The sequence below is a fragment of the Mus pahari genome, chromosome 14 (genome assembly GCF_900095145.1).
Source record: "Mus pahari chromosome 14, PAHARI_EIJ_v1.1, whole genome shotgun sequence".
In the NCBI taxonomy this organism is placed as follows: Eukaryota; Metazoa; Chordata; class Mammalia; order Rodentia; family Muridae; genus Mus; species Mus pahari.
This window is the reverse complement of record NC_034603.1, coordinates 54,829,951-54,852,326: the sequence shown is the minus strand read 5'-3', so window position 1 is coordinate 54,852,326 and position 22,376 is coordinate 54,829,951. Positions and strand designations below refer to the sequence as shown.

Below are 22,376 nucleotides of genomic sequence, written 5' to 3'. Positions count from 1 at the left end.
GAGAGAGAGAGAGAGAGAGAGAGAGAGAGAGAGAGACTGAGACTTAAAGAGTATCAGAAAGTGCTGGTACTCTCATTCGGTTACAATCAGCTGTGACCACTCCCTGGTTGATCTGTGTTTAATGCCTGCCTAGGACAGTTTACTAGGCAACCTAGCATGTGCCCAAACAGCATATTTAAACAGAATCTCGACTCTCTGACCTTATCTGCCCTGGCACAAATTTTTAACAAACTGGCCTTAAACTCATGGTCCTCCTGCTTCCTCTCCCTGACACTAGGATCACCCATACATACCAATGCACTTGGCTTCGAATTGCTGCTTAGTAGATGACTTCACTAATCACTAAGTTGCTTAGGACAAAAAAAAAAAATCTCAGTTACCACCTTTCTCAGAACTATCCAGCATTTTTCAACTACAGCTGTGACAAAGAACTGAATCCTCAGTTCAAGGTCAGCCTTACAGAGCAAGTTCTAGAACAGCCAGGGCTACAAAGAGAAACCCTGTCTTGAAAAAAATCAAAAACTGAATTCTATTAGCTACATTGTATATAGTGTATGTACTGCTGTATGTATGTACTTACTATTGGTTACGTACTTAGAATGAGAAAGAGGAGAAACTCTGTCAGAGCATGCTGCAAGGCTATGAGAACGTCTATCTACCTATGGCTTTAGCTGCAGATTACACAAGCTAATTTAATGGAGCTCCTGCACTGAAGCTTTACTAGATCTTTCTCCACAATGCAGCTATTTCTGAACAAATAAACAGCTCAAACTCCTTATTGAAGTCTTGTAAGATCCTGGGTTAAACACTGTTATCTCTGTCTTCATCTCAGTCTGCCATGCCTGATTCTCCATATCCACTCATGCTAGTCTTGCTTTAACCCAATGTCAATTTTACGCCAGTGAATTTGCATTTCTGTCCTGTTTATACAGAAAACTGCTTCCCTCAGGCATCTGAAGGACTCAGATCAAATATGCTTTTTACAAAGACTGTCTCTGCCTCTCAAAGACTAGGCATTCTTCATCTGCTCTTGTTTCACAGTGGTAGTATTCATTAATATTATGTTCACTCATTTATTTACATACTTTACTGTCTGACTCTTATCACTATGATGCAGCATCCATAAGGTTACCAAAGTGTCATTTAATGCCAAGAACATGTGAAAGGAGAGAACTGACTCTACAAAGCCAGTTTTCTTACCTACAGAAGTGCACCATGTGTGCACATACAAACTCACACAAAAAATAATTTAAGAAACAAAAAATAATTTAAAAAAGAAAAATGTTGGTGCTGGAGAGATGGCTCAGAGGATAAGAGCACTGACTGCTCTTCCAGAGGTCCTGAGTTCAATTCCCAGCAACCACAAGGTGTCTCACAACCATCTGCATTGGGATCTGATGCCCTCTTCTGGTGTGTCAAGGCACATGGGAGAAAATTACATTACAGGAAATTCGTCACTTACGGTTTCGTATGTAACAGCCAGCGACTGATGACTTTGCTAGAAGCTCCATTCCCAAATCCTGTAATCTGCCAGAGTTTTCGGGTCCACAGGTAGCCAGAGCTGCCTGGTCAGCACAGAAAAGATTTGTCTGCATGTCTGTGGAAGCGACACTGCTGCCCTTTATATCTGACAGTGTAGTCTTCACATCAGTCTTCATACACCGGACTTCAGCCATTTGTGTTTTGAGCCTTTTCAGCATCCTTAGGTCAGAGGGCACCCGCCACATGGCTTGCTGTTTCCTTTGATCTTTATCTTTTCGAGAATATGAGGCTTCAAAAAGAAAGCAAATGATAAATCACATTCATATAAAATTTTAACATTCATGACCTCACTCTTTCCCACAAATGTAACATGTGGAATGTGGTTAAGGTGCTTTACAGTAATTCCAAAGCCCATGCATGCAGACCAGAGAGATGACTCAGTGGGTAGGCACCTGCTGCCAAGCCTGACCACCTGAGGTCTATCCCTGGGGATCAACTATGTGGCTAAGGAGAGAACCGAGCCTTCCAAGTTGTCTTCCGACCTCCACACTTACACCACAATACACACATGCTCATATACACCCAAACATACCTACACAAATAAATGAAAGTTAAAAGTTAAAGTATGCACTAAATTCTACTATAGAAAGCACAGGTCTTAATGTTATTCCTATGTTGCACCTTCAAGTTAGAAGTATGGGTCGCAATCACCACTTTCATATACCTACTTCTACAGATTGTTCTAACTTGTCTTTCTTAAAATACTTTTCTCATTTCTCTCTATATTTCTTTTTTTTTGGGGGGGGGGGGAGCATCGAGATTGGTGTAGCCCTGGCTCTCCTAGAACTTGTTCTGGAGACCAGGCTGCCCTTGAACTCATATGATCTGTCTGCTTCTGCCTTCCAAGTGCTGAGATTAAAGGTGTGTACCATCACTGTTGAACTTTTTCTATATTTCTTCTGGTCATAATTTTAAGAATGAAAAAGAAAAATCTAGAAGCCAAACACTTCATCAACTCTGCTCTCCATATTTTATGTGGATATACAATCCCAGCTCACGCTCCATTTGCAGCCTTCTCCATCTCTACCCTCATAGTTGAGTCTGGGGTCCCTGCTGCCGGGGAGAGTAGACAGCCAACAAAGCCTGACTAAGAGCCTGCAAACGACTCACTGGGTGCCACTCTCACTCTCCCAAAGCTTACAGACCTGAGATAACCAGATTCCTGGGTGACATCACAGATCCTCCACCTGTATAATACAATACTTCAACTAGATACCCTTTCTCCTCACTCACTTCCTCCACTTCCTTGGAGTACTACATTTCATCCCCAAAATTCCCTCTCCTACCTCTCTTTGCTACCCAGGAACCACACACAGCCTAGCTGTACACTCCTGATGAAACCTTGCTTCTTTCTAAGACCTCTTCCTGGGACTCCGTCTCCCTACACACCTCTTGGGTCTCACCTCCCCACAGAGTGCTCTCCATGCTATCTCTCAATGGCATTAATAACGCTTCTGATCAAATTCTTACCCCAAAAGACAATGTGACACAATGTCCCCCTTAACGCCCAAACCTGTGACCTTTCAGTTCCTAATTATCTATTGTTCCAAAGATGCCAGAATGTTTTCTTCTTCTTCTTTTTTTAAAGATTTATTTATTTTATGAATGAGTACACTATAGTCGTCTTCAGACACACCAGAAGAGGGCATCAGATCCCATTACAGATGGTTGTGAGCCACCATGTGGTTGCTGGAAATTGAACTCAGGACCTCTGGAAGAGCAGTCAGTCCTCTTAACCACTGAGCTATCTCTCTAGGCCCCAGAATGTTTTCTAAAGACCAAATCAGGAATTACTCTCTGCTCAGAATACCCACACGGCATTTTACAGCACTTAGTAAAGTACTGGCATTACACATAAGGCTCAAAACTACCAGATTATATGTTGTCTAATGGTAGCTTTACTCTCTACTTCTATTACACACATGTCCCAATTTCTTGAAATCAGTTAGGTGAGCCTCATCCAAAACACTCAAAACCACAAAGTGTTTGACTTGAGTGTTTTGAGAATTTGAAACATATTATTTAATGGTTGAGTATCCTTTAAAAAAAAAAGGGGGGGGGGCGGATTTATTTCATTTACATGAGCACACTGTAGCTGTTGTCTTTAGACACACCAGAAGAGGACATCAGATCCCATTACAGATGGTTGTGAGCCACCATGTGGTTGTTGGGAATGGAACTCAGGACCTCTGGAAAGCAAGCAGCCAGTGCTCTTAACTGCTGAGCCATCTCTCCAGCCAGAGTATCCTTAATCTAAAAAATAGGAAATGCTACAAACTCAAAATTGGCTTGGGTACGATGTATCTTGATCATTGTTCCATTGTTATGAAGAGATACCATGACCGAGGCTACTCTTAGTAAAGAAGCATTTCATTGGCCTGACTTATCATTTCAGAGGTCCATTATCATCACGGTGGGAAGCATGGAGGCTCCCAGACAGAAATGGTGCTAGAGAGGCAGTTGGTACCTGCATCCTAATCTGCTAGTAGACAGACAGAATCTGGAGTTGGTTCCCTATATAGTTTTCTTGGACTTTCTCTTTTCAAAAAAAGACTCTTTTTTATTTTATTTTATTTTTTTTTGGTTTTTCGAGACAGGGTTTCTCTGTGTAGCCCAGGCTGTCTTGGAACTCACTTTGTAGACCAGGTTGGCCTCGAATTCAGAAATCCACCTGCTTCTGCCTCCCAAGCACTGGGATCAAAGGCGTGCGCCACCACGCCCGGCTCTCAAAAAGGTTCATTTTTATAACACATGTTGACTCCTGTTCTTGGCTCTCTTTGAAAAACAGTGTTGAAACACTTCCTTATTTTTATATCTTTAGTTTTAATTAAGCAGCATCACCTCCAGGAAAGAACCTCTATTCCAACTATCCAGCAGGCCCTCAACCTTGGTAACCTCCCCAAGTCCCCTTCTATTATTACCTGCACAATCCTTTCTGCTGGGACCCTTATTTTAGTTATTTAAATATAAAACTTAGGTTGCCCCAGGATTAGCTTTACATAGAAAACTAAACATTCCAAAACAGCAAGTATACTGTTAATACAGTTTATATCCTCTCCAATGACATTAAACACTTTCAAAAACTGGATTTTACCTATTTGATCTACTCTATTTGTAGATCAAATTGTAAAACTGTCTCTCTGCAGGCACGAGGAGCTGTAGCAAAGCGTGGGAGCATTAGGGAAGCAGAAAGCCACTGGTTTAAGCAAACTTTGCACAGGATGTACTTGAACCACAGGTGAAAAGTAACTGTCCCAGAACCTAGCTGCAGGTAATTTTTTCAAAACGAGATTTGTGCTGTCACCTCCAACCCACTACAGTAGCTCAGGCTTTGTTCTCTACACAGAGGTACTATGATTTTTTTCAGAAAAGGAGTTCTGTTGCTTTGAGGTATCACCAAAATCCCTGACTACATACCTGACAAGATACAAAACTAACGCTCAGAAAGGTCAGTCTGTTTTACTACATAGCAAGGATGCTGTAGAAAACATCCCAACAAAAATGCTGCTTCTCCAGCTCCGGGAGTTGGGGGCTGGGGATGAAACCGAGGGCAGTGCACACACACTAGGCAAGCACATTGCTAGTGAGCTATATCAACAGTCCTTAAAACTGGACTTTGGACTCTAGCTTTTTATGGTAAATCATTGTCTGTATAAAACAGCTTTAGCTCAGAGTCAAACGGGCTAGGCTATACAAATCTCTGTCCTACTTCAGTAATGCCTTATTCTTAACTAACTTGGGCATAAAATACCGTGGACAATTATATACAGTTTTTCTCAGGTTTTGATGTTTCTTTGTATGTGTGAAAGAGACAGGGCCTCACAATCTGTATCTTTTGGTTATTCTAGAACTTACTATGTACACAAGGCTGGTCTTGAATTCACAGAGATTGGACTGTCTCTGCCTCCCAAGTGCTAGGATTAAAAATTTATGCTCCAATCCTGTATCAAGAAACCCAAAAAAATGAAACAAAAACTTATGCCCCTATGCCCAGGTCTGTTTTTTGAAACAGGTCACAGAATATAGTCTAGACTGGACTTGAACTCCCTATGTCTCCTAGGTTACAATCAAACTCAGAGCAGCCCTCATGACTCAGTCTTAACCATGCTGAGACAATACCTGTGTGCCACCATGGCAATGATGTGCAATTTTCATTTATGGGCATTTAAGCAAACTTTTTCTATGTTCAAATTAGATATATTTCCCCCTTGAAAAGCAGTTCTGAAATCTGAATCCATTCACAAAGAGGCAAACTGTACTTCTCCATATAGGCCCAACTATCAACTAGACACAACATAAAAGGCAATCATTTAGAACTTTCTTCTTTTGTTCTCTTAAGTATTAGGTTAAACACAGAGGTGTGTGTGTGTGTGTGTGTGTGTGTGTGTGTGTGTGTGTGCGCGCGCGCGCGCGCGCGCGTGCGTGCTGGGAGATTACTATACTATGAGCTACACACTCTAGCCCTGAAACCTTTGAAAAGACACTTAAAATTTGCTTTTGACATAACACTTTTGAGCAATGACAGGGAAAAAAGGGGATGGCCATAGGTGGAGCGTGCCTAGCACGATGAGATCATGAATTCAATCCACTACACATACACAGAGGGGAGAAGGTAGGTTAAAAAGCCACTCCTATGAAATGAATGAAAAATCATTTTACTATAGAAACATACTGTGTCTCAATTCTCACTTGAGGTGCAAAGATAGAAATTCAACAGTTCTCTAGAGAACCAAAGCAAAGACAACAGATTATTATTTTACCTGTGGGCTGCAACAGTGAAGCAGATGGGCGAGGCTGTAAGCCCCACAGGTTTTCCATACTGCTCCGGTCCTTAAGATCCAATAAGTGTATTAAGATCAAAGGATCAATGTCTAGTAAGCTACTGGTTGCTGCAGAGCATAAATGTGCTCTTCTTGACATTCTGCTACTGGCACCCACATAGCTGTGGCTACTACCTGCAAAAGAAATAGAGAAAACATATAGTATGCACCTGTACATATTAAAAACAAACAAACAAACAAAAAAAAAACAAAAAAACAATTACTGGTTGAATACCTGCTTGCAGATCATGAAAACCACAAAGTATCCATACTGTCAACCAATGAACACTAGAACAATAACTAAGCATGAGCCTTGTTACTACCCAGAATTCAAGAGCAATCACCAACCACACAAATGATATATATGTGATATATACACAACCTGGGGCAAGCCAGGGGCAAGGCAAGAAAAAGTTCTCAATCCTGTGAATAGACTAAGAGTTTCCATGTCTCTATAAGCTGAGCATTTAATACTGCCACTTTTTAAAATATTAACCAGATTAAGTGTGGTGACACTGCCTGTAATCCTAACACTTGAGAGATTGAGAGCTGGAGGTTAAAGGATCAGAAATTTAAAGCCATCTTTTGCTACATAACAAGTTAAAAAAACCAAGCCAGGCTATATAACAAAAAGAAAAAATAAAAATATAGATATTAACCATTATGACCAATGTGCAGTGGTATATCTTAGTTTCAATACTTTGAAGGCATAGACTAGAAAAAGCCTGGAGTGCTGTAAACAGAGCACTTCATGTGGTCTCGGCGAGACAAGGAAGAGTGGTTGTCACTGCAATGCTAGTTAACAGCTGGGCCGACCAACTGGCAAATGAAAAGCCAGCAATGCGTTATTAGAAAGTCAAGAAAACCACCATTCTTGTTATGCGGTGGTGAACTTCACTGAATTGTGACTATGCTTCCTGCTTTATGGAAGACAAAAATTAAGAGTGAAGATGTAAGATATCTGGGTAAACAGAAGGATCTGTGTGTAGTTTTAACAGCAAAGAGCAGGACTCAGGAGCAAAAGTATAACCTAAAATTGGGAGTTACATGTAAGATAAAAGTTGGTACATGCCTTTAATCTCAGTACCCAGGATGCAGAGACAGCTAGATATCTGTGAGTTCAAGACCAGCCTGGTCTACAGAGATAGTTCCAGAATAGCCGGGGCTATCTAAAGAAATCCTGTCTTGAAAAGAAAAGGCAAAACAAAAGCAAACAAACAAAAACAGATGGAAGCAAAGTGTAAAGACTGGGGAAATCATACTCTGTCCTCCTGGAGAGTAAAATAGGTGCTCAGGAGAGACTATATTAAAGGCAGAGAGAGCTATTCTTTGATATATATATATATCAAGTAGGGAAATGTAGCTAGATGGTAATCATCAAGACAATGGTTTCAAGTAGGGACTGCCTTGTTGATGTTCCTTGTAATGTCAAGTAATTATTCTGTTGTGGAGGTGATTAGTCATACTGAGTCTATATGATCTGAAAGTCAAGGGAAAGATAAAGGCTAGAGATGGGACTGGAAAGGAAATCAACTGTAATGGCTCAAATGGACCTAGGTGTGTCTCATGCTGTACTCTGAAGAGTTCAACAAAAAGTAAGCCTTAGTGGTAAGCACACCCATGACTGGTCCATAGACTTAGAGAAAGAAGGAGTTATGGAGTATAGCAGCCTCCACTAAGTGTCTGAAAAGCTGCACTAAGTGTATTGAGATCCCAGAGTAACAGAACAGGCGCCTGCATACAACCTGAGAGTGTATAGCCACTTGAACAAAATTTCTGAGAATTCAGAATGCCTGGCTTGAACCCTGGCATATCAATATAGAGAGGATTTTATTGATGTTTGATGGTCTAGGAACTAGCACTGTTCTAGAATACCTGCCTAATGAGATATGAGGTCCTGAGTTTGTCACAGGACATACACCCTACAAATAACAAAAAGCCTGATGCTTGCCCTGCTGGGTTTAGACTTACCTTGGGTTGGTTACTCATTCCTTTTGACACATTCTTCCAGTTTGGAATAGTTACATTTACTCTGTGCTGTCTCATCAGTGTTGATTAGCTACACAAGGTGCTAGGTTGTCTTCAGAGTTTCAGGCCCCCCAGACAAAAGAATCATAAAAGATTTTCAGAGGAGGAAGCTGAACTTGCCTCCAAGAAGCAAGCTTATTCAGTATACATGACTTAGACTATACAGCAAGCATCACGGATGCACTGGGTAGGGCAGTTGGACTGGCTAATGTGTGGCCACAGTCAAACTGCCTAGGATTCTGGCAGGATTTATTTCCCACCCTGTCACAGCAGTGTAGCACACTCTGCGTCAGGCTTAAGGACCTGGTGTTCTGTAAGAAAGCTGGGAGTTTAGGAGACCTAAAGGCAGAATGCTCTGTCTTCCGTATCTGCCACCAAAATTCATGTCAAAATTTAAACTCCATCATAAGTTTAGACAGCTGGAAACATATTTTATTGTATTTGCAGGTGGGACCTTAGGCAGAAAATTAAGATTAAATTAGGCCAGAAGGTAGCATCCTAATTCACTGGAACCCTGGCTTTTCGAAGAAGCAGGAGATGAACCTGAGCTAGGATGTTCTCTCTCTCTGTCATGATGTCTATATGTAGTGTCCGCCAGTAAGAAGGAACATACCAAATGTAACTGCCTAGTTCCAAATTTCCTGTTCTTTATAGCTGAGAAACAAATAAAACATTTACAAATCACCCATGCTGTTATTCAGCTTCAAAAGAAAACTGAGTGAAGACAACGAGTAAATTAAAAGTAATACAAAGTTAGCATTTAAAAAAAACAAAAACAAAAACAGAGGGAGGATCCTATACTATAGCTCTGGTTGGCCTTGATTTCATAATCCTCCTGGCCTCGGTCTTCCAAGAGCTAGGAATAAAAATATTAAAAGCCAGCTTTTAAATGTTTTAGCCAATTTTCACAGACCTAAAGAACAAAAGAAAAGCATCCACTACACAAATAAGGTCTTCTCAGGAAGGACAGTGTGATTTAGAAAGGTGAAGGGCTGCATTCAAGAACAAGACAATCTGGAGTTCTGGCCTGGTTGTACCAACGCCTAAATACGTGACCGGGTAACTAAACACGAGTTTGTATAACTCCAAAAATAAGCTTTCTAAATATCTCTTGTGAGCCCAGATCCAATGAGGCTATATTTAGATCATTCTATAACCAAAGCTTAACACAAATTAGACTTACATCCCAGAGTCAAGAGTATACAAAGTGAGCTTAGAATCCATACAAACCCCAAGATCCATTTACTCTTTACTTGCTACACTGTGAAAAAAGGTTAAGTTGCTTGATTTACCTATATAGAAGTTGTTTTGTTTTGGGTTTGGGTTTTTTTTTTGGGGGGGTGGGTGGGTGGAGACAGGGTTTCTCTGTGTATCCCTGGCTGTCCTGGAACTCGCTCTGTAGACCAGGCTGGCCTCGAACTCAGAAATCTGCCTGCCTCCACTTCCCAAGTGCTGGGTGGGATTAAAGGCATGCACCACCACAAAACCATTTTTGTGTTTCAAAATACAACTATGAGAAGACTTCAGAGTCATGAGTATGCATTTAATAGTAAAATAAGTTTTAAATAACATCAAAGCAAGCTAACAATATTTATTTTTTGCATCAGCCTGGCTACATCAGTTTTAATAGCTCTAAATTTTGTCACCAAAATTCATGTCAAAATTTAAACTCCATCATGAGTTCTTAAGCAGCTGGAAACATGGTGTGGTGGTCTATGTCTTAATTCCACCTCTGGAAAGACCAAGGCAAGAGAATCAGGTTACACAGTGAGATTCCATGTCAAGAAACAGAATGAATAGCCGGGCATAGTGGCACACGCCTTTAATCCCAGCACTTGGGAGGCAGAGGCAGGCGGATTTCTGAGTTTGAGGCCAGCCTGGTCTAGAGAGTGAGTTCCAGGACAGCCAGGACTATACAGAGAAATCCTGTCTCAAAAAAAAAAAAGAAAGAAACAGAATGAATGAATGAATAAATAAATAAAGACAGACTTTAAAATTTGTCTCAGAATTTTATAAATAATTATGGTATAAAAAAAGTATGTTGGGGCTGGAGAGATGGCTCAGCGGTTAAGAGCGCCGACTGCTCTTCTGAAGATCGTGAGTTCAAATCCCAGCAATCACATGGTGGCTCACAACCATCCGTAATGAGATCTGATGCCCTCTTCTGGGGTATCTGAAGACAGTTACAGTGGACTTACATATAATTTAAAAAAAAAAAAAAAAAAAGTATGTCATAAAGGGCCTGGTACAGAGAAATCTTTTGTAATGCTAACTGTTACTAGTCTTTTGAGTATCATCAGTACCGCATTAATACCATGAACCTTTATACCAGTGGCTACCCTCTACTAAAATATGGCAACCAGAAAATGACCACAAAGAAGTCAGAGTGACTCATGGAGGACAGCCTCCATACCTGGAGGACCTGCAGCAGCTGCATCTTCCATGAGCTCCCCCTCTTCCAGCTCCATACTGTTATATTCTACATCATTTTCTCCAGACCTGCAAATAGACAAAATCCATCATGTTCACGATAACTCTTAATTCTCACAAAGGAAATACAATTACTTCTGTATTTGTAGGCCAGTAAGACAGCTCAGCAGGGAAAAGGCACTGCCACCAAGCCTTCTAACCTGAGTTCGAGCCTCAGGGGCCATCTGGGAGAGAGAAAGAGTGAGCTGATTCCCAGGTTGTCATCTGACTTTTACATGCACTGTGGTGTGTATGTGTGTATGAGCACTCTCAAAGCACACTCGACGTGAATTTTAAAAATTAAAAAAATTGTATTTGTCACACTTGGATCAGTTTTCTGTTTTGAAATACAACTACGAGAAGACCTTAGTCAGAGTCATGAGTATGCATTTAATAGTCAAGTAAGTTTTAAATAATATCAAAGTAAGCTAACAATATTTAATTTTTGCATCAGAACACTGTAAGAAGTTATACACTTACAATGAGTTGTCTGTTGCTAGGCATATGGCTCAGTTAGTATAGTACTAATCTAGCACTTAGTTGTCTGTTGCTAGGCATATGGCTCAGTTAGTATAGTACTAATCTAGCACTTAGGAAGCCTAGGGTTTGAACTATCATCACGTGGAACCAGGGGTAGTGGTAGGATACCCACCTGAAATCCCAGCAATCCTAGGATTAAGGAGGCAGAGACAGGAAGATCAGAAGTTCTCAGTTATATAGCAAGTTTGTGAGCAGCTTAGGCTATGGCGAGACCATCTCAAAAAATTAAAAAAAAAAAAAGGAGGTCCCACACACTCTAATGATGTTAGTAGGGAAAAACAAAAACAAAATAATGGCAACCCCCCCACCTTACATTTTAATATTTAAGAAAAACCCCTCCAAGTCAGGAGTGCTGGTACATGCTGTATACCCAACACTTGGGAGGCGCACGAAGGAGAACTGGGAATTCAAGGCCATCCTCAGCCACACAATGAGTTCTGTGAAACCTTGAAACCTTGCCCTCAGTCAGTCAGTCAGTCAGTCTCTCTTTCATACACACACACACACACACACACACACACACACTATTTACTGCATATTACTAAGACAACTTGAGAAAACAGGGTGGTTCTTACTTATTCTTTAAAAATCAACTCTGAACTACTTTAAATTAAACTACAAAGCACTATTAGAAACAGTAACAAAGACAAGGCTAGTTCTATATATTTAAAGAAATTTTAAGATCAGCTCCTATTGTGACAGTGTAAGGAATTCTGAAGCCTTATTATCAAGTAAAACTCAGGAAAATTATTTTTAAAAAGCCACTTGAGACTCTGGAAATAAGGTAACTTCACCGATTAAGATCATGTGTTTCGGGGCTGGAGAGACAGCGGTTAAGAGCTCTGGCTGCTCTTCCACAGGTCTTGTGTTCAACTCCCAGCAACTACATGGTAGCTCATAACCATCTATAATGGGATCTGATTCCCCTTTTCTGGCTGGTGTGTCTTGTATTCAACACCAATGTATTCAAATATATAAAAAGAAATAAATCTTTTTTTTTTTTTTTTCCTTTTTTGGTTTTTTTCAAGACAGGGTTTCTCTGTGTAGCCCTGGCTGTCCTGGAACTCACTTTGTAGACCAGGCTGTCCTCGAACTCAGAAATCTGCCTGCCTCTGCCTCCCAAGTGCTGGGATTAAAGGCGTATGCCACCACACCCAGCTAATAAATCTTAAAAAAAAAAAAAAAAACAGAAAAGAAAAAGATCCTGTGTTTCTCTTGCAGAGAGCCAGGGTTTAGATCCCAGCACCCACAGGATGGCCAAGAACCATGGATTTGTGACTCCAGTTCCCAGAGATCAAATGCCCTCCTCCTCTGTGGGTACTGACCATCCGTATGGCCCAAGGACATACATGCAGGCAAAAAGCTCATAAAATACTCTGGAAATGTTCCTAATGCAATAAAATATAAAATGAAGAAATGGCTAATAAAAAAATAGTATTTAAATTGGTAATAAGAAAGAGCATAGGACTCTTTTCTCTCAACATCCAGTTAACTGAGTTTCTAAAGCAAGAGAGAAGGATACCTTTGCCCTCAGTCTAGGTTTAGATTCAGAGGTCTCTCCCCCTCTCTCCCTCCCACACTAAGGAATAAGGCTATAAAACAGTGCCAGAAAAGCCTACACTAGGCAGCCAACCTCATCAGCAAGGCCGAGGTTTGGGCCAGCGATACAGCTTAGTGAGTAAAAAATCATTACTGTACAGGTCCTGAAAATCTGATTGGGGGCTGAGATGGCTCAGCAGGTAAGAGCACTGACTGCCCTTTCACAGGACAAGGGTTCAACTCCTAGCAACCACATGGTAGCTCACAATTGTCTGTAATTCCACTTCCAGGGAATCTGACACCCTCATACAGACAAATGTGCAGGCAAAACATGAAGCACATGAAGTAAAATAAATTATAAAAGAATAATCATCTCTGGAACCCACAGTGGAAGTGTAACACCAACTCTTTACAAGTTGAACTCTGACCTCTGTATGCCTATATTACACATACACACTTTTTTTTTTTAATTTATAAAAACTTACATTTACGCTGGGCAGTGGTGTCACTTAGGAGGCAGAGGCCAGCCTGGTCTACAGTGAGTTCCAAAGAGAGCCAGAGCTATACAGAAAAACCATATCTCCGAAACCTCAAAAATTGAATTTAAAAAGTATTCCTCTTACTGGGTAGTGGTGGCACACATCTTTAATCCCAACACTTGGGAGGCAGAGGCAGGCGGATGTCTGAGTTCGAGGCCAGCCTGGTCTACAGAGTGAGGAGTGAGTTCCAGGACAGCCAGGGGTAAACAGAGGAACCCTGTCTTGAAAAACCAAAAAAGAAAAAAAAAAAAAAAGAAAGTATTCAACTTAAGTATGTATTTTACCTGTATTTATGTCTGTGTACCACCTGTGTGCTTAGTGCTCACAGAGGCCAGAAATGAGTATCAATTTGCAGATGGTTATAAGCTGCCATGTAGGTCCTGGAAATTGAACCCAGGTCCTTTGGAAGAGCAGCCAGTATTCTTAATCATTGAGCCATCTCTCCTTGTTCAATTAAAAAAAAAAATTTATTTTGAAGAAAGAAAGAAAGAAAGATAAAAAAGAAAGAACAAAAACTCCTAGCTTAGTTTAGAAGGCCTAGTTTATATCTAGATTATATGTAAAAAACCAAAGTGCTGAATATTTTCATACTTAACATAAACCAGTTGCTACAGTTTCTAATAATCCCTACTTAGAAGTGTCAACATGGGACTCACATGGTCTCCTCATCAATATCGTTTTCTTCTGTGTTGCTTGTTGCTGTAGAACTAGCAGAAGAGCTGCTGCCGTCAAGGTGATTCACTTCATCTTCTCCAACAAGATCCAGATCCAGATCTCCATCTGAGAGCTCATGCTACAAGGAAAACACCACTCCTTTCATTTCCTTCATAGAATTCTGAGTGGAGAGTCTGACAATGTAGTCCAGACTGGTCTTATTTTTCCTCTCTCAGCCTCCTGAGAGCAAACACCACCACACTTGGCTAAAAAGATATTTATTCCAAACATTTCTACTTAGTTGGTCGTCTCAGTTATGACACTAAGCAGAGTTCTATTTTCTGATCCTATGCTTACACCACTAAATACTCTAGAGAAAGTCACACAACGTCACTGACTGCTACCATTATTGATTTACAGTTACTTATCAACCTGAGCTGGGCCCTCAATGCAACAAGGAGTAAGTCACACATTCCCAGTCAGCCTCTAGTAAGGCTCTCCTCACAGAGAAAGTTCTTACAGCCAGGCCTAGTGGTGCACAGCTGTACCTCAGCACTGGGGAATCTGAGAGAGCACAAGCCAGAAAGGTCCTCCTTTCTCACATAGTGTTTTTTAGCCCATAGCCAGCCTGAGCTACAAAAACAAATCAATCTACCACATAAGTCACATGCCCCAGCCTTTCTCATCCTAGTAGTCATTCTATCCACCTGCACAGAACAACTTTCAGCTGCCTTATCTACACATTCTACCATTCATTTTACTCAGAAGGCTAAGCACCTGTCACCTGTGAACACTGACACTTGAGTGGGAGCTGGGTGCCTCATGCTTGCAGAGGCTAGCCTGGTCTACATACTGAGTTCTAGGGCAGCCAGGCTCCACTGTCTCAAAACACTTAAAGATTGATGACCATAAATGCACTGATTAATTAAGGAAAGAAAATAGGGCTCAGAGACTAAGGCAGTTGTACTTTGACAGGTTGAGTAAAATGAAACATAAAACCCAAGTCTCCCATCTTAAAAGCAACAGCCACAGAAAATCTACTCTGGACTCCTAATCTTAACTAAAAACAAACAAAATCCACTTAGTGAATTCTTATTTCAGCTATTATTTGACTTGGCAAAACCTGACAAACTCATGAGTCCTCTTACAAGCAGAAATGAAGTACCTACCGGCTACAGTGAACAATAAAACCAACCAACCAAACAAACAAACAAACATTTTTAAAATCCATAGTTTCCAAACTATGTGTCACAGCTTCAGAGAACAGCCTTCTGTAGTGAGCTACCTTTTATAACGTTGCCATGCTGTCTAAGTATTACATTTATACAGCATGCACACACCAATAATGAAAACCAGTGGACATCTGTAGGAAACTGTCTTCCCCGAATTATATGCTGGAAGCCATGATCCTACTGCACACATTACCAATCTAAATCTATTATTACATGATAGTCTTCATTCTGAATCTTCTCCTCCTCATCTTCATCTTCCTTGGTCTCTCTTACAGAAGCGGAAGTAGGACCACCTTCCAGAAGTATGTCAGAGCATGACCCAGCTTTCTTAGTTCGTGTCTCAGGAGAATCATCATTTTGGGGGCTAAGATGATTATCTGGTGGTGACAGATCTCTGGATTTCTGAGTTCGGGACAGCTCAATAGTCAGTCTCTTTTAAAATAAGAATAGTACAAAATCAACATTAAATGTAAGAGGTGTCTCAGTGGCAAAGTAAACAATGTACAGTTGAAAATTAGATATAAACTGGGAGTAACAGCACATGTCCCTAATCAGGAGGCAGAAACTAAGAGAGAGAGAGAGAGAGAGAGAGAGAGAGAGAGAGAAGAAGAAGAAGAAGAAGAAGAAGGAGGAGGAGGAGGAGGAGGAGGAGGAGGAGGAGGGAGGGAGGGCAGCACGAAGTTGAAGTTGAAGAAACAGCTCAAGGTATGTGCAGAAGGCAGGCCCTGGAGGGGACACGCAAGCACAAGTGGGTCTTGTCCATCCCACATGAGTCAGCAGTAGAATGCATCGAGAGGGAGATATGTAGGGCCTGAGAACATGCTCATGCACATGAATCTCCAAAAGGCTAAGCACTTGTCACCTGTGGACACTGACACTTGAGTGGTGCCTCATGCTTGCAGAGGCTAGCCTGGTCTACATACTGAGTTCCAGGGCAGCCAGGGCTCCACTGTCTCAAAACACTGGGGGAAAAAGCAGATCCAGATATTCCTGAAAATAGTTTTTAAAAACCATTTCTTTGGGCTGGAAAGATAGCTCACTGGTTAAGAACACTGGCTGCTCTTCCAGAGCTCAATTTCCAGCACCAGCATGGTGTCTCACAACCATCTATTATGGGATCTGATGCCCTTTTCTGTCATACAGGTACATATGTAAATAAAGCACTCATATATATAAATAAGAAGTCTTCAGAAAACAAAACCAAACCATTTCTTTAATTCTCTCATTTTTTCCTGTCTTGTTTATGAAATATGTTTATGGCAAAGATAAACATCCTTTTGTATATCCAGTCTAACAATACATATAGTTCACAAACTGTACTGAGAATGCAGGTAGAGTTTTGATCTGTTTTGTTTGATGGTGCTGAGAAACCAGGGCTTTTAATTGTGAGGTAGACATTCAATTGCTGAGCTACATGTCCAGTTCCAGTAGTTTTAAATCTATATTCACCCATATTTCTGAGCTTCATCTACTACAACTTTCATAATCCAAACCTCCCACTCCATCCAAAGTCCACATGGAGGGGCTGCAGGATGGCTCAATGTGGCAGAGAACCTACTACCAGACCTGATGTCCTGAGCTCAATCCTTGAACTCACATAGTTGAAGGGAGAGTAAACTCCCACAAGTTGTCCTGACATCCACATGTGCACAGTGGCATGAGACAGATGTGACACACACATGCACACACAAACACCATAAAACCAGTTCAAATTCCACATGAAGGAAAGAATTCCTTACATAATTTCACTATTTAAAATCAAAATTTATTAACCACTTATTAAATTTATTAAATACTTATTATAGTATTCAATCAACAACAAAAAGAATTCAAAGTATGGCAACTTTCAATTATCCTACTTGTAATCTTTAAACTCAAAACAGCCTGTACAAGACAATCACCTTAGATACTGAGGGAAACAATGTTTACCTCAGACCAGAGTGGTACTGCACAACACAACTTTGCATAATAGTAATATTATATGCATAATAGTAATATTATATATCTACAGTATCAATCACAAGCCCCTGAAATGAAGTTACTACAACTAAGGTATAGTGTTGTTGATTTTAATGAAAGCTAAATGTAGCTAAATGTGGCTACACAACTGAGTAGTGCAGAATCTAGAGGCTCAAAACAAAGGGTAGAGAAAAGGACAGTCAAATTTTTACCACAATATTAACATGGACAGCCAAAATCAAAATCAAAAAGCAGCAAGCCAAAATAATAATACACTGTAGTAGGCAAGAACGGCTTTAATTGCCTTACCTCTTTAAGATTGTTTATTTGTTGGATATAACCAGTCTGTGCAGCTTCCAACTGAGTAATGTACCAGTGCTGATCCCGGCATTTTTGAAAAAATGTTGGTGAGCGCACCTGAAACCTTAAAGAACAATTCCACATGAAGAATAATAAAAAAGGTGAATCTGTGCATTATATAAGTCCTACAGTTCCCATTCCATAAGAACCACTTCAGCCAAGGCTACCCAGAGAAACTGTCTCAAAACAGAAACAAACAAAGCAGCAAGAACCACTTAAAACGAATCCTGAGTTTCTGTTGCCCACCATTCATGTATGTTCTCACAACCGAGAGGGACATGTGGCGGCTCTAAATGTCAGCTGTCTAAACTAAAACTACACTTTTCTCTTTCCTTTTATATGCATGGGTGTTTTCCCTGCATGTATGTCTGTGTACCACATACATGCCTAGGGTTTGCAGAGGTCAGAAGAGGGTGTTAGCTCACCCTAAGACTGGAGTTACAGATGGTTGTAAGCTGCTATGTGGGTCCTGGGAATCAAGCCTGGGTCCTCTGGAAGAACAGCCCATCCTCTAAACCACTGAGCCATCTCTTGAGCCCCAAACTCTATTTTTCGAAAGATCACATGTATGTCAAGATTAAGCTGCCAAGTTAACCCCCAAAGCATAGATATTATAATACTGTAGTTCAAATATGATGATCCCAAGCTGGAAAAGAAAGAGGATCATAACTACACGGAACTACTTAGGAAAAAGACCCCTTTCCTATCCTTTTACCTAGTCAGGCTCCAGAAAAACAGTTTAAGGGCTGTGTTTTCTCTCCCCCATCCCAGCTCCTAATCTCACTTCCTTTTTAAATTTTAACAGTTCACTGTTTTTTGGAGGCAGCATCTCATTCAGTTTGGACTGATCTAAAACACACAGTGGTCCTCCTAGACCCTCTAGTGCTAGTGTTCAGGTATGAGCCACCACTCAAGTGTCCTCTGACTTCCTATCCTTTGGGAAAATTCATATACTGGGCCAAATAACCACAACTGCTTCACTAGGCTCAAAAGAGTTGTATGCTTCCAATAAACTGTATCTTTGCCCTCTCCAGATAGCCTATAATCAAACTATTTATCAACAAAATAGCAAATAAAAAGTATCTATAGGGGGCTGGTGAGATGGCTCAGTGGTTAAGAGCGCCGACTGCTCTTCCAAAGGTCCTGAGTTCAAATCCCAGCAATCACATGGTGGCTCACAACCATCCATAACGAAATCTGATGCCCTCTTCTGGAGTGTCTGAAGACAGCTATAGTCTACTTACATATAATAAATAAATTAATTTTTAAAAAAGTATCTATAGTAAATCCTAATATGTAGATAAATGTCTTTAATGTACCTTTCTTAAGAGTCAAACATGATTCTACTTAGTGAAATTCACATGTAAGTGAATGTATAACAACATTTTTGAGAAAATAACCACAAGACAAGAAGTCTTATTTCTCTCATGTCTTCCAGACCTTCCATTTGGCCACCCTTTGTTAGCTACTGCCACATTTGAGAACTTGAATGTACTCCCAAAGGCCTAAGTGTAGAAGGGTGTTCTCTTTAGTGCATCATTAGAAGATATTCATGTCACTGGGGCATGACTTTGAAGAGAACACTAGACACCATACTCTTCCAAACCTAGACCTTGAGGTTTGCCTCATGAAACACTTCTGCCATAATGTGGTGATTTACCACAACCACACACTCAAATCTATCATGGGCTGAAAGTTTTAAAACTGTGAACCAGATTTATAAATGATTATCTTACATACTTGTTACAGAAACAGGAAACTACCAAGCAAAAAGCAACTTGAAGGGAAATGGGACAGAGCACTGTTGGGAAATCGAGGCAGAAATATGAAGCAAGTAATCACATCTAAGCTTAGAAGCAGACAGAACGGCTGCCTGCATGCCTGTGCTCAGCTCACTTTCCCCGAATACAGCCCAGGACTCAAACTCAGAGAATGGTGTTACTTAGAATTGGTCTTCTCATTTCAACGACATAATCAAAATAATCCCCCCAAGACACGCCCACGGGCTACCCTAATCTGCACTAGCTCTAGCTGAGACTCCTTTCCCAAGTCATTCTACATTCAATTGATAATTAAATGAACCATCAAATAGAGACAATTCAGTTTTACCTAAGATTTTACACCTAATGTAAGAAAATACTAATAGCTAACTGCAGTGGCATCTAAGTTAGTCAATGATGCTCACGTATGAGAAGGCAGAACTGAACAATCACTATTTTCAGTATTCATGGGAACACATTAAAAAAGGTTCTTTCTAAGTGTTTTCTTTGACTGATGGATCAAACTCCTAGTCATTCCTGCACACTAATTTTGTTTTTTGTTTTTCTTTTTTTGAGACAGGGTTTCTCTGTGTAGCCCTGGCTGTCCTTGAACTCAGAAATCCACCTGCCACTGCTTCCCAAATGCTGGAATTAAAGGTGTACGCCATCATTGCCTGGCCTGCACACTAGTTTTTATACTATTTGTGCCATTTGGATAAAAATAGCAGAAAGGTTTTCCTATTTCTCTTTTAACGAACAAATAAATATATAAACGTATCTAGTTTAATTATATATTTATTTAGAGTTACAGAAAAGCTAGGTGTGGTGGTGCAGATGTTTAATCTTGTATACTTAGGAGGCAGAAGCATATGTGAGTTCAAGGCCAGCCTGGTCTACACAGTTTCAAGACAGCCAGAGCTACATAACAGAGACCCTGCCTTAAAAAACAAAAACCACCAAAAACTCTGGTAGTGATTAAGTTGGATCTCTAAGTTTGAGGTGTGCCAAGTCTACAGAGTGAATTTCAGGACAGCCAGTGTTACACAGAGAAACCCTGTCTCAAAAACACAAAAGAAAACAAAAACCGGAGGTATTAAAAAAAAAGTCTTAACTTTCTAATAAATATGTAAATATTATATCAAAATCTTAAACAAAATGAGCAAAAAGGTAAAAAGGAGCTAATTAAGAAGAGGAAAGGAGGGCTGGTGAGATGGCTCAGTGGGTAAGAGCACCCGACTGCTCTTCCGAAGGTCCGGAGTTCAAATCCCAGCAACCACATGGTGGCTCATAACCATCCATAACAAGATCTGACGCCCTCTTCTGGAGTGTCTGAAGACAGCTACAGTGTACTTACATATAATAAATAAATAAATCTAAAAAAAAAAAAAAGAAGAGGAAAGGAGTAAATATGGCCAAAACTGTAATACATTAAATATGAACATGTCATAATGAAAGCCATTATATATACTAATAAAAACATTGAGGGAAAATCTGTCACTTTGTAGGTTGGTAAACTGATGTTAGAATTGTGTCTGTATTTTCTCTGTTAAATTAGAAAAACAAGGTTACATCAAGAGGAAAAAGGGACCGTTTTCTTCCTCCCCTCTTTCTGTGTTTTGCTTTCTTTGATACAGCATCTCAAGAAGGCCTGGCAAATCTTAAACTCCCTAGGGTGACAAGCACAGCCTTAATGAACTCCTGACCCTCTTAATCTACCACCTAATCTTTGGAATTACAAAATGTACCACCACACCTGGTAATTTTCATTTTTGTTTCCATACTTCTAAAACTAAAATATATTCTGTAAAAGTAAGCTTGAAAAGTCAGTCACTGAAATATTACATTGTCAAATAGAGAGAAAAAAAAACAAAACATAAAACAAAACAACCCTCCATAGTTCCCTATAAATAATGCCCTCACTATTCTATTCTTAGACACCCTCAGTACTCAGATTCAGGTTGCATGCTCTATGCACAGGCTGAAGGCAATTTAATTAATACTCTCGTTGGAACAGCATCCCTCTCACTGTGAGTTTTTTCCTTTTTGTCCCCTTGCCCCCCAAGACAGGGTTTCTGTGTGTAGCCCTGGCTATTCTGGAACTCACTCTGCAGACTAGGCTGGCCTCAACTCAAAATTTCAGATTTTGGATTTTTGGATATACTCCACCTATAAACCACTTTTAAAAAAAATCATCATCATTATTATTGAACAAGGTGTCTTTATACTGAATTTTATTATTCATCTAACTACATGGAATTCCTGGAAAAAATTATAGTTAGTGTGAATTGAAATATTTACGTTTGTTAAGAGAAACTCTGAAATACAGTTTTCATGATATTATTTCCCTTATAAATCACAATATCAAATATCTCAAACTACCTTAAAATCACTGTATCATTTTGTCGGTTCAAGTATCCTTCATTTGCAAGTAAGTCCAAACGAAAAAACCTATTGTAGCCCCAGCACTCTCCAACTTCAAAGTCAGATGCAAATTCTCGAATGATATTTTTTGTAGGATCATTGCACGACTGGTGAACCATTTCTACACGATATTCATACCTAAAATGCAGAAACTATTATTAGTACCGCCAGAAAAGCAAGAATTATATGAAAATAACGTAGCTACTCCAGTGGAACTCCGTTCATTTACAGAAACAGCAGTATTTCAAACCAGCCACAACCTGACAAGAGCAACTTAGGAGAGGGAGGGGTTACTTTGGCTTACACTTCCGTCACAGCTCATCACTGAAAGAAGGCAGGGCAGGAACTCCCCAGGGCAGGATGCTGGAGGCAGGAGGTGGTGCAGAGCCCATAGGGAGGCTGCTTACTTGTTTGCTCAGTCTCATTTTAGAATCCAAAATCACACCTTTAATCCCAGCACTCAGGAGGCAGAGGCAGAGGCAGGCGGATTTCTGAGTTCGAGGCCAGCCTGGT

General features: G+C 40.3%; 1 protein-coding gene across 3 annotated transcripts in view; it reads right to left on the bottom strand.

Moving 5' to 3' along the window:
- The window catches only part of Trim37 (tripartite motif containing 37), a 122,295-nt gene that overhangs the window by 47,272 nt on the left and 52,647 nt on the right, over positions 1-22,376 (bottom strand). For all 3 annotated transcript variants that reach the window (XM_021212186.2, XM_021212187.2, XM_029546109.1), the window contains 7 exons: positions 21,822-22,001; positions 17,632-17,746; positions 15,577-15,795; positions 14,134-14,270; positions 10,804-10,889; positions 6,303-6,497; positions 1,463-1,771 (listed from right to left, as the gene is read on the bottom strand). In XM_021212186.2, coding sequence (XP_021067845.1) covers positions 1,463-1,771; positions 6,303-6,497; positions 10,804-10,889; positions 14,134-14,270; positions 15,577-15,795; positions 17,632-17,746; positions 21,822-22,001 — 1,241 coding nt within the window. The remainder of the gene's footprint in view (positions 1-1,462; positions 1,772-6,302; positions 6,498-10,803; positions 10,890-14,133; positions 14,271-15,576; positions 15,796-17,631; positions 17,747-21,821; positions 22,002-22,376) is intronic.